This window comes from Rattus norvegicus, chromosome 5 (genome assembly GCF_036323735.1).
Source record: "Rattus norvegicus strain BN/NHsdMcwi chromosome 5, GRCr8, whole genome shotgun sequence".
NCBI classification, from domain to species: domain Eukaryota; kingdom Metazoa; phylum Chordata; class Mammalia; order Rodentia; family Muridae; genus Rattus; species Rattus norvegicus.
The window spans coordinates 168292038-168309618 of record NC_086023.1 but is presented as its reverse complement, the minus strand read 5'-3'; the positions used below and the strand labels follow the sequence as shown (position 1 = coordinate 168309618).

The following is a 17581-nucleotide window of genomic DNA, read 5'->3' as shown; positions in this document are numbered from 1 at the left end:
TCACACATGCACACACATGCACACACAACCTCACACACACGAGTGCGCATACACTCTCACACACACATACACTCACACATACACACTCACACATGCACACATATGCACACATGCACACACACATACACACAACCTCACACACATGCACGCACATACACTCACACACACATTCACACACACAAACGAATGAATTTGCTACAAGCATGTGAGAACCACACCTCTGAAGTACTTACCTCCTCAGAGCTCATGCTAGCCGAAGGCACCTTATAGACCAGACATCGTGAGGGGTTGTGCTGTACCCCACCCTGAAGAGGCAGCGTCACCTTTCCCGGGCCTGCTTCCAGATCGGGGTTCCAAACAGCCCATCGAACCATGTGCATGCACGCCAAGCTGGACAGAGAGGTGGATGAGCTGGCCTGGAACAGGAACAAATCACGATCCTGTGAGATGGTGCAGCAGCAGCCACCAGACGGGGCGGCACTCCAGTGATGTCACAACGCATAACCATTCCGGGAACTCAGAGCAGCAGGGGTCCAGGGCCACCTGATCCAAACCGAGGGAGCTAGCCAAGGCAGGACACAGACTTTCCTGACGCCCGCCAGTCTTATGACCCCATCAGGTTCCTTCTATGGCTCATGGCAGCACGGGTCACTCTAACACTCCAGTCCTTGGGGACCTTTCTGCCCATCTGTAAACCTGTAGAGGCCTGCCAACACCTCCTTAGCTGCATCAGGAAAGTTAAGGAGTCGCCCTATGTTGTAAAATAATGAATAATGGAGTGTGTGTGTGTGTGTGTGTGTGTGTGTGTGTGTGTGTACATGCATATGCCAGGTGGAAGTGCATGAACAACTTAGGGTTACCAGCACACATCTTCAGGAGCCCGTCAAGAACACTCAGAGTTGGAAAAGCAATCAGCGGTTCCATGGGTCAGTCCTCCCACCTTCTCAGTGAGCGGCCAGATCAACAGGCTGGGAGGAAACCCTGGGTTCACGGCCATCTGCCGTCTGCACAAAGTCACCTCTACAAATCCAGAGGTGGAGCTCAGCTCAGCGATGTACCCTGAACTTGTCTGAGTCCCAGGTCATTGTGGGGTACAGAAATGCCACTTGGCCCACCAAGAAGTGACTGCTTTGAATGGAAGCCCTGACTGGCAGATCCTAGAGCTGCCTGGGAAGGTGAAGACCCTGAGGTCCATGGGAAACTGTTAGATCACAACAAGGTGACCTGTGTAGAACCAGTGACCCAGAACTCCAGTCTGGAAGGGGCTGCCAGCCTGCTTCTCACTGGGACACACAGCCTCAGCCACCATGCACTCCAAAGCAACACCCCTAAGGAGGTAGAAGCTGAGGGAGTTTGAACACAATACTGTCCCCCTCCTAACACTCTTCATGGGTAGCTGACCAGCTGAACGGACGCACAGGTTAAGGAACACACCAGATGAGATGGCTCACGGCCCCAGGCAGCAGGCTTTGGTTGCCCAGGGGCAGACAAGGGTGCCTGAAGGTACAGACCCAGGAAGCAGCACAACCACAGAGTGGGGGACACAAACCTGGAAGAGGGGCCTGGCACACAAGACCGGCTTCAGCAAGAGCCAGCAAGGGCACTGACCGAGGTCCTGACAGACCCTGCTCACGTGACTAGAAACAAGGTGTGGCCGGGCCACTGTCACTGCCAGTCACCAGGGTGCCAGGCGGATGCCACACTCTCACAAGATAATGGTCTCTGCTCGACCAAATCACAGCCAAGTTCGAGGGCCAACCAATCCCAAATGGGACCACAGCCTGACCCGGCCCTTGTTCTCACAACGAGACTGCCTGTGTGTGCTCTTTATATCCGTGAGAGAAAACCCCACTCCAGCAGTCCTGACTGCTGCCTTGCTATGCACCTGAGCTTCAAACCTTGAAGGCCAGCAGGGCATGCTGGGCCTTCCCCACAGTCAGACGGTGGGCCTGGGTACTGCCTGTCGGTGTTAATGGGGTTTGCGCCCCTGGTCATTGGGTGAAAATATATTTAAACAAAGAATCCAGAAAATGGGAACCTTTAACATCAGACTATGCCACACAGGGCTCTGCCTGTTTCTACCCTGTTTCATTCACCACCCCCGGCCCTGGCCTCCACCCTGCCCCTGCCCTTCATGGGCAGAACTGATTTTAGAAGGTGGTGGGTAACTGCAGGGCCTCAGTCACACTGGTGATGTGGTGATGGATCCACTCCTCTCAAAGTACGATCACTACAAAGGGAGCTAGAGCACTCGTCAATAAAACACCCTAAACTCGGTAACGGCTGGGCAGCTTCTGTAAACACAGCCGCTCATGGTGGTGGGATCAAAAACAAAACAGAAATCCAAGCGTCCCTGTGATTGGTGCGACACCTTCTGGCTGCGTTTCTCACATTAGGTGATCCTGACTTCTAATTTTCCAGCTTCACGGTTCTCTGTGGCTGTTTAGTCCTTGATCAATATAAGTCTCTTCTGTGTGGAGTATCTGTCAGTCAGATAAATACCTACTTTTGCTTTTCACTTTAGCGGCTTTAACGGAAAGAGATGATTTGCGAGCTACTGATCACTTCAGAGGCCCAACACCATAACTGGGAGCTGGTGGCGGTTCAGCTCCACACATCTACCCATGTCCTGTAGCCAGTCCAGAGGCTCCTGTTTCAGGACCCTTCCCCAAAACTGACTGCTCTCAAGGAAAGGCTGGGTGCAGCCAAGAACACGTGCAAAGAAAGAACGGTCACTTGGCAGGATTGTTACAGTTAAGATATAGCACTGGCTGATACCACTGGACACCAAGCAGTCCAGCTTCTCAGGAGTCAGAGGCAGGAGGACTCCTCCTGGAGGCAAGGAGTTCAGGGACAGCCCTTGTGGATAGAGGACAACCCCATCTCCAAGGTAAAAAAAAAAAAAAATCACAAAGATTATCAACTTTATAATTCCTTACCCTGCCAAATTTAGATCAGAACTTATACATCCTCAAAAGAAAAAAGGAAACGTCCAAACGCCTGTGAAGTGAAATGAACAGCTCCCATTTAGACTTTTAGCTACAATGAATGATGGGAAAAGCCAAAAAGGCACAGGCAGGTCACGTGCCACCGACGGAGCACAGGCCGGCTGTTTAGGACCTGTGGGACCAGGTCACCAGACAGGCATAATAATGGTGTAAGGTTGAATGAGTTCAAACCCCGGGAATCTCAGAATTGAGAGCAGCAGGAGTGGAGCCATCCCCCACCTGCCTTTACCTGCTCTGGAACGCCTAACTGCGACTCCCCACTGAGGACCACGGGTACTGGGTCATGTGGTATAAACATGTGGCGCTCTCCATGCTACTCAGGCAACTAGATAGGCCCCCACCAAGCGTTCAGTCAGTGAGCCTCCCTTCCTGGGCTTTCCTTCCTGAAGAAGGTATTTAATCCCTGGTTCACCCAGAACGAAGTGTATGCATCCTCGTCACCAGCGGATAGAGCAGTTTGAACAAGCAAGGCCTGTCTTCATCGAGGATCACTGACATCTCGGGAAAAGGCCTTCTCTCTTCCAGCCCCTCCCTACTCATTGGGAATCTACCTGTCCAGGGTTCTGCCTTCCCCTTCCTTCCTGCCCAATGTGAGGATACCCTGAGAGAATGCATGGGACTCCCCCAGAACCCCAACTCCCAACTCCCAGCTGTACGCTGGCCTGGAGGCACTCAGGTACGCAGGAGACTGGGAACCACAGCATTCATCCAGCCCCCGCCGTTTTGACTTCCAGGCAAACACAGACTGTGGACCACCCGTTAGGACTTTGCTCTGCCTTCTCCCTGTGGCACACCCTGCGGCGCCTCGGCGGAGAAGCCGGGTACGGTCCAACAACGGGTCAGGAATCAGGTTTTCTTGTGGAACTAAAGTGTCAGCAAAGACACAAACAGGATCTGACACTGACCTCTGGGGAGGTTCCAGACCTGGGTCCCGGTGTGGGGCAGGCAGAGTGGTGGCTCACAGACCTGCCCCACCCTATGCCCTGGAGCACGGGGTATGTGCAGATGTGACCACATTGAGACATAAGCTCATCCTGGGGTAGCCAAGCTAGGTGGAAGCCAATGGTAAGAGCAGGAAAGCAATCTGGGTGGAGCCGGAGACAGGGACAGCGATGTGCCCATGGAGCAGAGCGGGCAGGGGTGTGGACAAGGCCAAGGACGAGGCCGGAGGAGCAAAGATGGGCCTTTCACAGAGGAACACACCTGCCGAACCTCGCTGTGCCCAGTAGATCTGACTGAACCTGTGACTTCCAGGGATGCGAAAGTCGTCGGCCCTGGTAGCTATCCTCACAGTATCATCAAGAAAACAGGCTGGGGCCTCACGTTCCTCCAGGAGCTTTATCTCCTCGGATGTTTGCAGAGGGCTCTTTCCTGCTGCCGGCCTGGACCACCGTGCCATACCTCTGAGCACTACCTGCTGGGGCAGTGACATTCTGTGGGGGGGGGGGGGAGCCACCCGCACTTACTCACACTTGGTACCATTGAGGCCACTTCCAGAGTCAGGGACAAGCCCAGAGGGACGGAAGTCTGGATGAGCATGAGACCACATCCAGCCCCTGGCTGAACACGATCTAAAAAGACAAACCGTCATGGTGGGTTGTCTCTGAACTCCCCCAACATCACATCAATCACAGAGAAGATGACCAAAAAGCAGAGACAGAGGTGGGGAGCGGGGAGCTGCACTGGGAGAAAACTCCAAAGTTGGATCTCTAGGACCAATGCTTGAAGAAGAGGACGGGGGGGGGGGGGGGGGGGAGGAGAAGGAGGAGGAGGAGGAGGAAAAGGAAGAGGGAGGAGAGGGGAGGGGAAGGGGGGAGGGGAGGAGGAACAGCCATCACTACCACCAGGCATGATAGCCCATGCTTGCAATCCCAGCTCTAAAGGCCTGGGGATCCCTGGGGCTTGCTGGATGGTCAACCCAGCCATTTGGAGTTCCAACCCAGCTAAAGACCCTATCTCTGTGTCTGTCTGTCTGTCTCTCCACCCCCCCCTCTCTCTCTCACATACACACACACACACACACACACACACACACACACACACACACACACAGTGGTAGCTAGCCCCAGAGGAATGGAATGACGGGGCACCCTCTGCACACAAGGTGGGTTGATTTAAGTGGTCTTCAGCCCTCTGAGGGAACAGACAATAAAGCATGGAGCATTGGGGAGGCCACCGCTTGGACCCCAGCCAGGACCCCAAGCAATCTGGTGCACAGTGGGAGGGGAAAGCTCTGACCTTTGCACTCTAACCCAGAGGCTACGCGTGGGGGCAGATGTGAGACCCAGATGGAGATCAGGGCCCATGGATCACCCACTCATAAGAGTACAGGGGGACTCAGACAGCCTGAGTCCAGGGATAGCCTCAGAAAAATGTGTTTTTTTTTTGTGACTCCTCGAGTTCTGAGCCACTGAGGCAACCTTGCAAGGCTAGGACCCACAGTGACGAGTCCTGGAAACAGGTAGAGGGAACATGAAACACCGCCGCCTCTCCTCCCTACCAGCCCTTGGCAGAGGGTCCCCGACCAGGCGGCAGTGTCAATTACACACCGTGACCTAGCGCCGATGAGTGGCACGGTGAACTTGGCAGCTACTGCCAGCTAATTCCCCCCACACATATTCGCAGTGGCGAAGGCGGCCATAATTAAAGTCATCTGCTCTCCCGAGCGTGACCTGGTGACGAGCTGTCGCTTAAGCTCTCAGTGGTCATTTATTAAGCGGTATTTGCAGTTCATTCAACTAAGCACAGCAGTTATTTTTAGTCACACATGCGAAAGAAAGTTCCAGGGCCTGGAATGACACTCCTGATTGGACAGGGCTAGCAAAAAAAACCAAAAAACCAAAAAAACAAGACAGCTCCTTCTGTGCCACGAGATTGAATGAAGAAGCACACCTCGGGGTGGGGGGCTCAGACGGCGCAGCAGTGAAGGCGTTTGTGGCCAACTCTGGTGAGCTGAGTTTGATCCCCGGGACCTCCACTGTGAAAGGAGTGCGACGACTCCCAAAGCTGCTGCGGGCGTGCACACAGGCGTGCACACAATGGCAAATGAAATCAAAAGGAAGAAGATACATATGCTGAGCCACAATTTTCCAACTCACAGGGGGAATGAAGACCCCTGTCCTGAACGTAGGCAGTGCTCGCCCGTGGGCTGGGGGTCAGACTGGATACAAAGGGGACAGGAGAGAGGCAGGTGGGTGTGTATCTATCCTTCTGCCTCCTGGTCAATTGGCAGGAGCAAGCAGTCCCCCCCCCCCAAAGCCACACCCTGCAAGTCATGGCCATCACTGTGCCTTCCCGGCTACCTGCAAAGCAGGAGTCAAAAGTCAGCCCTTGCAGCCGGGCATGGGTGAGCACACCTTTAATCCTAGTGTTCCAACCCTGTTATCAGGCAAGAGTAACTAATGCAAAGCCCACAACACCAGTGCTACAGCGATCACACACACCCCGGGGGCAGGGGGAGCGGCTAGGGAGGGACACGGGACACACAGCACTGCCTAAGACCAGCGCCACACATGGTGAGTGCTCATGTCTCTGTAAAACCAACTTGTTTTGTTCGAAGAACGTTGATAAATACATAGATAACAAGTTAGAACAACTTCTTAGCAATCTGGGGAGGGGTAATGCTGTCACATGACACCCTCCAAGCAATGTTTTCATGCCAATGGAAGGCAGTTACCATGACGGTGACATGAACGCACAACAGGAGGCTGCGTGCAAAGTCTGCAGTTGAGCCCTCGCTGAGTTTCCATGCTTTGGGGCGGGGGTGGGGGGTGTCATCACTCACTCAGTTGATAAACATTCTGGGGACCATGGCTGCACACCTAAGAGCTTTGCAGAGACTGACAAGGTACAGTGTCACCAGAATCCTGACAAGGAAGCGGTCACCCTGGGCACAACCTCATGGGCAACTCACAACCCAGTCCAACCCAAGACAAAGGCTTTGGTCGCCTTGACTGAAGAGCGAGACATTTGGCAAGGGGTGCACTTCCCAGTCTGTTGTTCATACTGAACGAGCGCTCTCAAGTTCAAAGCCTGCACAGAGACCCAGGTGGCTGGGAATGAAATGGATTAGGCTCAGAGCCGGTGACCTCCCTGACCCAGATGGTCTCCCTCCTGTCCGATGGGGCCGTCTGAAGACACGCTGTTCATAAGAGGGGAATGCGGCTCTCAGCTCCTCCTCTGAAGCACGTGCCGAGCCGGCAGGAGGGGGCGCTATTGGGGGCTCTAGGGAGGACACTGTGTGGGAATTCTATTGCTAGAGCAAGCAAGGCGGGGCTTGCAGCCAACACAGGAGAGAACTGAGAAGTGTCCATCCAGGCTGACCATTCCATGCAGCAGTGGTACCCACGGCGAGGAGCTGAGCCCAGGCATTTACAGAAATGCTGAAAGGATTGCGTGTTCTCTCAAGTAATGTGGGAGACAGGACAGATGGGGAGGACGGCCTGGACAAGTGGTCGATGGGACGGGGTTATATCACACTTCTGTGCACCCTCCTCGGTGTCAGAGGGTAGGTGGATGGCTCGGGACAGGAAGTGTTTGCTGAGCAAGTATCAGGACAGGAGCTTGTCCCCTGTCTCTGCTTCCTAAGTATTGGGGTCACCAGTGTCACCATGCCTGCCTGTACTTTTGTATGGCTTTTGGGAATACAAGCTCCAACCCCTTCCCTGCTCAGGCTTACCGCCCTCCTTCAGATTCAGAAAACTACCCCCAATGAAGGTCACCGCCGCCATGTCCGCTGGCCTTCCACTGCACTGGCTGTTAAAATGATCCAGTCTTTTCAAAATAGAAACTGAATCTTGAGATCAGCGTGACCTGTGCTACCCAGGGAATCTGCATCCACAGGTAAGCCGTCTGCCCCTTGCATCTCTCTCAACCAAACCTACAAATTCTTACTCTTAATTATGATGTAGATGCGTGGGAAGTTCACTATAAAAACCCGTTCATCACTCGTGCGGACTCGAGCTTCGCTACACTTAATGGCAGAGGGAAAATGTAGTCTAACAGCCTCGTTTTTCACAATAATTACCGGTTCGATAATTATGAATTAAAGCTGTCGTGATGCATGAAGCTCACTGGGCTGTGTCCTGTCTGGCCCGCAGGATAGCCCATCCCCAGGAAGATCAGAACGAGGCTGTTTGCTAGCACTGTGAGCCACGCTTGTTACCAGGGCTTTTAATGAGAAGAGACGCTGGTGCCTGCCAGGTCTCTCCACAGCGCAGACCCAGCTGTGGAAGACAGTGGGCACGGGACACTCACACTGCCGTCCGCTCCTGAGGGGCTGTTGAACACGTACTCCAGCTGGAAGACGATGGCAAACGATGGGTGATTGACCATCTCCGGGAGTCTCAGGTGGCTTCTCAAAACCAGAGCCTGATTTCCAGAGCTGATCGGAAACACAAACCAGGAGGTGTTGTAACATGGCTGCTAGTCCACCTGTGTCCACCTCCCCACAGTGAGTGGCGGTAAAGAGGAGCCCCAGGGACCTCAGGACACGGTAGGTCCACACTGCTCAGCCCAGCAAAAGCCACAAGCAACATCTCTGGACTTCCAGGGGAAGCCTGCAAGGAAGTCGGTGAAGCACTCACAGTGTCCACAGGGGCGGGGGAGGGTTCCCCCCAACACTTAGTTCTAGCATGCTAGCTGAACTCTGCACACCACTGACAGATGGGGTGTGACACCCCACAGTGATGTCTCCATGGGTCCCAGACACGTGGGACGTGACACAGTGCGGGACTTAAGCCTTTGGAAAGGAATCCCAGGGCCCATCCAGGTGGTGTGCAAGGGGCTCTTCTGACGCCCAGCCAGAAGCTTCTGCAGCACTAGCTCAGAGGTTGTCATAGCAAAAACAGGGGCTTTCTTCTAAGTGTCCATCCCTGAGGCTTCTGCCTGCCAGGTGTGACTGAAGGAAGTAAGGTGACAGAGAAGCACACCACGGGGCAAGCCCATCCCACATGCTTAACACCCTCATTTCCCACAGCCCCTTATAGCTTCCTCAACCTTTTGTCCCCTTGGGGTGCAGGGAGGGACTTGGCCTGGGCATGGGGACGTACCTGCTCTTAGAAGAGGCAGTGATTCTCCTGCTGAAGCTGGCCGAGCGCGTCAAGGTCATGTCCATCTCAGGTACAAGCACAACCACCTGTGGCCTGTGCACGAAGCCCAGACCGTTGTGGACACAGACATGCAGGCGCCGCTCCAAGACCTCTAGGGTGCCGCTATCTAGCAGGCCAACCCCCTACAAGAGACACAGGGTGGAGGGATGAGTCCTGTACAGCTGGGAAGGGATTGGCCAGAGAAGACTGGGTGAGCAGGCAAACCAACAACAGTGGAGGCCAAGGTGGAGTCTTTGGAGCTCCCACTAGAGTGACACTGAGTGTAAATGAACCCACCCAAAGGGCAGAGGCAGGACATGATGATGCCCACTGGCCATGGGGACGCCTGCTCAGTCAGATTATTCCCCTGGAAGCATGACCTTCACCATACAATGTACACGGAAACACAGACAGCTTAGTTGACGGTTCCCATGTCTCAGAGACCGCAGATCCTTCTGAGTCGAGTCACTCCCCCAAGGCAGGCATCACTGTGAGGCTGGTGTCACGTGATGGAGAGGCACCCGCAGGCAGGACACATCCAGATCTCACTGTGTCCGTTGGAGGGAAGTAAGTGGGAAGAGGATGAAGGCTTAGGCAACAAGTCATAAGCTGACAGAAATGGAGTTCGCCCCAAAGCCACAGTTGAACACCACAGACCTCCATGCTTGCACGCACACCCTAACAAATGGCAGGGTGTCCCCCCCATCCCGGCTCTGTGTTTAGGATGTTACACTGTCTCTACCTGTTGCTCGTTAACTTTCTCGCTCTTCACTGCCCGTTAATTGAGCTGAATAAGCCAAGGTTGAGCCCATTAGTCTCAGGTTAACAAAAATAAAATAAATATGTGAGCCGCTATCTGGGAAGGATGGATACCAAGGCAGTAGTGTTCCTCCACTGTGTCTGCAAAACCATGTCAAGCCCAAACTCCAGGAGGTGCACGTGAGAGAAAGTGAAGCTGTGATTTCTGGAGAGGCCTGATCCTGAGAAAGGCCAGGCAAAGATCTTCCAGAAGGAAGCCCAGGACGTGGACGCATGTGCAGAGGCCCGGGGTGGGACCAGGAGCCCAAGGAGGCAGCTTGGACTGAGGGTGGGGAGTGGCGGTGGGTGACCCATAAGTGATGCACGTGGGCCTCGGTCTCATGAAAAGCTAGAGCCCTCAGAGGTCTATGAACTAGATGCATGCCTCTGAAAGACCACTTGGACCACAGAGTAAATGACGATTTCCTCCCCCCAGGATCCCTAAGAGAGCACAGCAAACAATACCTCCTTAGAGGATTATCCCACCATATCTATGAGAAAGAAAAACAAAACCACAAAATCACCCACGGCCACCAACCATGGAAGGTGCCATAGCCTTCCACACCTAGTGCCAAGACCAGGCCCGGCCTCTGGAATTCTTGGGGCAGAGCAAGCAGGCTCCACCCAACACCACTTCCACCCTGGCATCCACACTTAGTAACCTCCATGATAGATGACCTACGAGCTTTGACCTGGGCTGGCCACAGCCATATTAGCTGGGCTCCACAAGCCTTGTGCTCAGAGGCATCTGCCCCTTGGGAATCGAAGTCTTTAAGCTTCTGTGTGTATTAAGCCTGTGGCTGTCCACAGTCACTACAGCAGGGGACTTTGCATGCAGCACAAAGGCTACAAACTGAGAGTCACTGCAAGCTTACCCCTGAGGAACATGCCAGTCACATACTGGCCTTCTTCCCACTCAAGACCCCACTGTGTTAAGTGCCCAGACTCAAACAAAAATGTTCCCAGCAGGTTAACAAAGGTTTGTGTATCCATCAGGACAGATGGACACATCACAATGCCCTCGTGCACAGGGACACAACACAGTAGAGCGAGTAAAGGAACCAACTGTGGATGAATGGCACCACAGAGCCATGGGAAAGAGAGACCAGCAGAGGAAAGAAGAGTGTTTCACGGAAGTAAAGGTCAAGGCCAGGAAACCAACAAGTTAGGATGTTCATCTGAGAGCAACAGACTAGAATCGGAAACAAATGTGATGAGGACTTGGACCTCAGGTCCTGGGGCCTGGACAAGAGAAACACAGCAGAAAGAGGTCTTTCTGTGGCCCACCCCCCCAACACACACAGGTGTGCCCACCCCCAGCACACACAGGTGTGCTCTGCCCCCAACACACACAAGTGTGTGCCCTGCACCCTTCTGCAGGTTTGCTTAGGATCTGTTTCAAGATCCTTAGAAGGGACAAGAAGAGGTCTGCCCACAGTCAAATGCTAGTAACCCACTCTTATGCTCAGAGAATGGACAGGGACAGCCATTCTCCCAGCAGAAGCGGGTTTCCATGTAGCTGCCAGCCAGAAAAAGCAAGAAGAGGCCACTTGGGCCCAGGCAGAACCAATTGGGTGCACAACAGTTTCATGCTGCTGGACTTGGCAGGCTGTGCTCTGACCAGATGTGGGACAGCTAGGTCAGTGACTCAGAGAAGAGGGCAAACAGGAGTCTCCCAACTGCAAAGGTATTTCCAAGGCTCTAATGAGCTGCACAGATCATCTGAAGGGACTCGATGTCAGAGCAGCAGGACCCAGAGGACGAAGCAGACAGGTCAACAACGTGATAGGACTAGAGAAGAACCACAGAGTATCCTGTGTGCAGCTGAGCCTCGACCCTGAGTGTAGCCAACATGTGAACTCTGTGCTCTGCCCTCATGATGGCCACTTCAATGCTCCCACCGAGGTGATCCCCCAAACCCTTCACACAAGCACCTGAATAAACCCGTTTCCAGAAGCAACAGACAGGATTAGTAACATACCTCCGACAGAGACAGAGGGTTGGGGATGAGTTTACAGGGCCACGTCTACACAGGCAGAGCTCAGAGTATCTCATGAGAGCTCATGGCTAACAGAAGTCTTAATGAGGGACCACCTCCAGTCTTGGTAGCTACAAAGTATTTTATGTTTCCCTCATTTGGTGAGGTAATTTACTTTTAAATGAAAACTATTTCACAGTCTGCAAATTAGCAGCAATGTTGCAGGTTGTCAGCACCTTTTACAGACTGGAGGGCCTCCTGCTCAGGGCGTGGCCTGGGGAAAATGGTCCCCTAGACACACTTTAGATGGCAATCCAGATAAAGAGAAAGAAATGCCCTTGTCAGCATTTTTAAAAGGGTAAAAGTAGAACCACATCTCCCAGAACGTACTGCCACACCTGGTAACACCAGATGCTGACTATCCCAGCCTGCTGCCAGCCGCACCTCCCCTATTCAGGTTAAAGTACAACAGGGCAAGACATGAGATACCTCCCGGAAGTGGTCGCTGATGAGCAGCTGCACAAGTTCCTCCTCAAACTTCTCCAGGGAGGGGTACAGGGTGAAGAAGAGGTCATCTAGGTGCAATGTGGTGGGCTTCTGGAAGCGAGGCTTCCTCAGGGCATCACCTGGAATGGGAAGAGGGTTCATTCGTGTTGCCCTAAGATGGGCAAGCAGAGGCCACAGGCCCTGATACCACCAGTCTCAGGTACGGTGGGTGGTCAGGACTTGCAGGCAAGGGAGTTGCTCATACAGCACAGCAGAACCTCTGCAGGCTGAACTTCTAAACTGATCCAGCATCTGCCAGGCAGAAAGGGCCACCCTCCTCCAGCTGTCCCACCGTGCTCTGTCTGTCCTGCCCTGCTCTAGCTTCCACTACAGCTGTTCTACTCCTTGCATTTCCTGCAGGGCCACAGCCAGCTGTTTTGTTTCTCACACTACTGACTTACCCTGACCCAAGTGAGGCATGCTGGAATGTGAGGTTCATGTTGTAGACACCAGAAGAATCATGCTGACCGGTATATTAAGAAAATCCTCTGCCCTGACCCAGAAGCCCCTGGATGCTTCATGGAGACAGAGAGGGAGAGGATGGCCCTAGGACAGGGCTCAGTGTCCTCGCTGAGGGCAGGACCTGGGTATGTTAGGGAGGTCTTACTTGGTTCCCCAGAAAAAGCCAACCATTTCCCATAACCCCATGGAACCTGTGATTTACCGCTACCCCCCCCCCCAGTCTGCTCCTGTCTCTGCCTCTTCCTACACTTTCTGTTATTACTTAGACATTTAGATAAGGTCTTGGGGGTTGTAGAAGCCAATTCCAGAGATAAAAGGACAGTTGACTGGTCGTGGTGGTACACCCTGTACAGAAGAATGAGGCAGGAGGCTAAGGTCAGCCTAGACTTCCTCCTGTTGGAAGGAACAGAGAGAAGGAAGAGAGAGGAGGAAGAAAAGCAGGAGGAACAGATGGAGGAGAGAGGTGGGAAGAGCTAAGGGAACCCTTGGTGCTGATGAAGCCAACAGAAGAGCTCTGTGGCCTCCTGCTGGAGCAAGCTTCCTTCTCGGCTTCACAGAAAACGTCGGAGACAGGGCATGCTGCTTCACAGCAACACAGAGCATGCTGCTTCACAGCAACACGCGTGTGCCTGATGAGGAACTGTATGATGAGAAGATAAAGATGTGGTACCGTGCGTATGCGCACATGGGTATGTTGCCTGTGTAAACATGTATGTGCATGTATCTGCCCATGTGTTTGTTTGCATGTTTTCACGGGGATCTAACACAGTGCCTGTCTGTGCGCGTGAACACTCTACAGCTAAGCTGTATCCCAGCAATGTCTGGTGATGCCATCCTGACCTAGGGACCTCCCTGTATGGTAGCCAGAGGGCAGGGGGCAAATTGGTACACTCGATGGGTGAACTGAGCGGGGAGGTGGTACCCTAGCCCTAGGATCCTGCTGCCCTGACAACAGAGATGAAAAGGTTGCTGTGTGGCTGCTCCTTATAAAGTTCCTTGGAACTGAGGTGCCCCTGTGGTGGGCACGGAGGTCCCTGGGGCACCCAGGTCACTTCAAGCAAAGTGGGGCCAGATGATAACATGGGGGAGTGAGCAAAGGAAGGGAGCTGGAATGGGAAATGGGGGAGCAGGCAAAGGAAGGAAGCTGGAACGGGAAATGAGGAACAGGAGAGATGTAACAGCTCTCTCTCTCTCTCTCTCTCTCTCTCTCTCTCTGTCTCTCTCTCTGTCTCTCTCTCTGTCTGTAGACTGCCTATTCTCTGCTCCCTGTTAAGCAGCTACTGTGTCATACAAATAATTGTGTTCACAGGGGCACAGGCAGGGAATCGGGCTCAGAGCAACCTCAGCACCCCTGCCAGGAAGGCACCCTGCTCGGTATAGGCTGGCGAGCAGTGCGCCTCTCAGACGCGGATCCCAAAAATAGTCAGCCACCAGATTCCTGGGTGTCAGGGCACTCAAGAGCCCCCTTCATACCGCATTTCCTGAGGAGCCCTGGGCAACAGAGTCCACTGGACATTTCAGAAGGACTGGCCATGCCCAACACCTATCGTTTACTGTCCCTTTCCACTGGACAGAAAAGGTGTTCCTGCACCTCTGCCACCACCCAGCTAAGGGTGATGACGTGACGCTGTATTACCTGCTTATACCCAATGGTAAGGGGAGCTCTGAGCATCCTCCTCACACACAACAGGAAGGGGAACTCTGAGCTGCTCCTCACCCTCATAAGGCTTTCCCTGCCACTGGCAGACGGTGGGTTGGCTCTATCCCATGGGACAATAACGAAAGACAAGCAGCCTGCCTGGCCTTTCGAGTGCCTCGGTGCAAACAAGAGAGCTACAGTGGAGAGTAGCAGACTGAGCCAGGATCCGCAGCAAAAGGAGAAGCCAAGCTCAGGCAGGCTGCAAGGGAGACAGAACGGGGACAGGGAAAGAGAGGGTCGGAGTGGAGGCCACCTCGTAGAGCCCAGCATCACAGGCAGGCAGAGAGTAGGGGAGGGGTGTGGGGAATGGGGGGGAGGTCAGCTGCAGAAAACAGAGGCCCAGCTGCTGAGCTTAACATTAACAGAGCCCAGTGAGGGGCTGAGCAGAGATGCTACAGCCTCTACAGGAGCCTCTCACATCACTGGTCAAGACCACCCAAAGGCCAGTCACCAGAGCAAGCCAGCCCCAGCCAAACTCCCTACCTGAGGAGGAACTTAACAGGGTTACTGAAATGAGGGAGGGCTCGGAACTGAGCTTGGAATGGACTCTGCCTGGGGCCCTGGACCAGCTCCTCCTGCTCTCAGGAGTTCTGCCTCTGTAGCTGTGCAAGAAGCAAGCAGCTCCCACACATACGCATAGCAATGGGAAGACCCAGATCCCACACAATGTCCTCCTGTGCTGGCCTCTCCACGGAGCCGCTGTGGATGAACAGCACACGCCTGCCTGCTCCTGGGAAGGACACAGGTATGCACACACGTGACAAAGATTCCAGCCCTACGTCTCTAAGACAGTACGTCCCAGAGGACTCCTGTCATTTGGCAAAGGAGGTTACGGGGATCCTACATTTCTGGTGGCTTGCCAGAGGCCACTGTATCAACAGGTGCCATCGCCAACAGCCGGTGGTCTTCACCAAGTCCTGAGTAAGAAGCCAGGTGTCTCCTGCTCCCGCTGCCTGGGAACTTTCCCTTCAGCGCACACCAGGAGTGCTGGGGAAATTCGTGAGTTGGGCTGAGGGCTGGAAGGTCGTTTTACTGAACCAGCGATGCAGAAGGGAGCATGAGAGCAGGGAGCCCAATAAGGAACCCTCTCGGGGCTGAGCAGGTCAACAGCCTTGTGACTCGTGGGCGTGACAGAAGACAGACCCACACTTGCTATGGCTGCAGCCGGTCCTAAGAACAAGTCTACACCGTGACCTCAGTACATGCTGTCTAAACAACACAATCAAGCAATGGCGGGTGACAACCAGTTCCTGTGAAGGGATTGGCCTTTACCTGACAACGCACCCAAACTTTCCTGGCAACAACACAGGAGAGGCAGCAGAGTTGCCAGGGAGCTGGGATGGTGGCAGAGCCCAGTACTCCCGGAAGGGCCTGGGCTGGACAGGAAGTATGGTCCATGGCCAACCCCACCAAGGGCCCAGGCGCCCTGACCTTAGCCATGACCCTGCTCGGTGCAGAGGCAAGGAAGATGATTCCATGCACGAAGCCACCATGGCAGAGGGTAGAACCTTCTAGAATAGATCCTGGAGGACTAAGGAGGCTGGCAGGCTTGGGAACCTCTGAGCAGCAGCCATCTCTGGGCCTTATCTATGACACTGTAGGCTCTGGAGCAAAGTGCCTGAGTGTCACACTTGGCCTTACTGCCAAGCTGTCCCCTAGCCTTCAAGGGGCCAAGGCTGGAAGGAGGGAAACTGAGTCTTCACCCCTTCACCCCTGCACTGAAGAGATTCCACAATACAGAGACCAGAGTCCCAGGGTCACAAAGCCCCTGGCAGTGACAGGGTCAAGGGTCGAAGAGAGGGTGTGTGGTCTTTCCTGAATTTACTGAATAAGGATTGTTGGCATAATCTCACATCTTTACAATATAAAGATGTTTAATGCACCCAGGCAACCCACTTAGAATGCTTACAGTGGTCAGCCATGTTATATGTATTTCAGTATAACCAAGAAGCAATACTGACAATGTTACTGGTACCACAGCCAAGGAGGGGTGAGACGTGGTGATGGTGGCTTTCCAGGCACAGTCTTGGAGACAGGAAGTGTGGGTGTTATAGCACTTCCCCGGGGAAAGGCCTTGCACAGGCTGGAGGCTCTTCAGGATGGGGCTGAGTGACGGATGTACCTTCCCCACACACCAGGCCACACTGCTAAGGGACTTGTGGGCAGCCCAGCCAACTTCACTCATCAGAATAAGCCCAGGTTCTCTGAAATCTGAGTCTGAGCTAACTCAAACCCATAGTGGTGAGATCCAAGGGCAGCTTACCCGTGTCTCCATGAGGTGGGAGGAGGCCAGGGATCTGCTGGAGACCGGAGATCAGGAAGTTCTCGGGGAGCAGGTGGAAGGCGGGCTCCAGGGGCGGGTGTGGCTTCAGGGTATACTGCAGGCTACAGTTTTCCATCATTGTCATGTACCTGTTCTCTAGGGGAGGAAGTGCCAGACATGAACTAAGACCAACGGTGTTTCCAGTCAAAGAGTCAAAACCCGGAAATTCAAGAAAAAACATCACAAGTGCACGGCTTGTTTCCCTAAGGAGTGGAGAATACACATGACGTTAGGCATGTGGCACGCACCTGTATTCTTAGCACCGGAGAATCACATGCAAGAGGAATGCGTGTTCCGGGCTAGACCCAGCCACATACAGCAAGCCTTGTCTCAAAAAATTAAGAGCAAACAAAGGCAAAAAGGACTGAGTCGGGGCTGGAAAAATGGCTCAGTGGTTAAGAGCACTGACTGCCCTTCCAGAGGTCCTGAGTTCAATTCCCAGCAACCACATGGTGGCTCACAACCATCTGTAATGGGATCTGATGCCTTCTTCTGGTGTGTCTGAAGACAGAGACAGTGTACTCATATAAATAAAATAAATAAATAAATCTTTAAAAAAAAAAAAAAAGGACTGAGCCACACGCCCCTCTCTCTGTTGAAATTGAAACAACAGAATCTTGTTTCTTGGCTTTGGCTTTGTTTGTACTGTGTGCACATGCATATGTGTGTACATACATG

The 17581-nt window shown here is 53.5% G+C and overlaps 1 protein-coding gene across 5 annotated transcripts in view; it reads right to left on the bottom strand.

Annotated features, from left to right (window-relative positions):
• The window catches only part of Nphp4 (nephrocystin 4), an 85872-nt gene that overhangs the window by 46775 nt on the left and 21516 nt on the right, over positions 1–17581 (bottom strand). For all 5 annotated transcript variants that reach the window (XM_006239465.5, XM_039110105.2, XM_017593435.3 and 2 more), the window contains exons 6-10: positions 16844–16999; positions 12363–12499; positions 9059–9240; positions 8265–8391; positions 234–416 (exon numbers count right to left, since the gene is read on the bottom strand). In XM_006239465.5, the coding sequence (XP_006239527.1) occupies positions 234–416; positions 8265–8391; positions 9059–9240; positions 12363–12499; positions 16844–16999 (785 nt within the window). The remainder of the gene's footprint in view (positions 1–233; positions 417–8264; positions 8392–9058; positions 9241–12362; positions 12500–16843; positions 17000–17581) is intronic.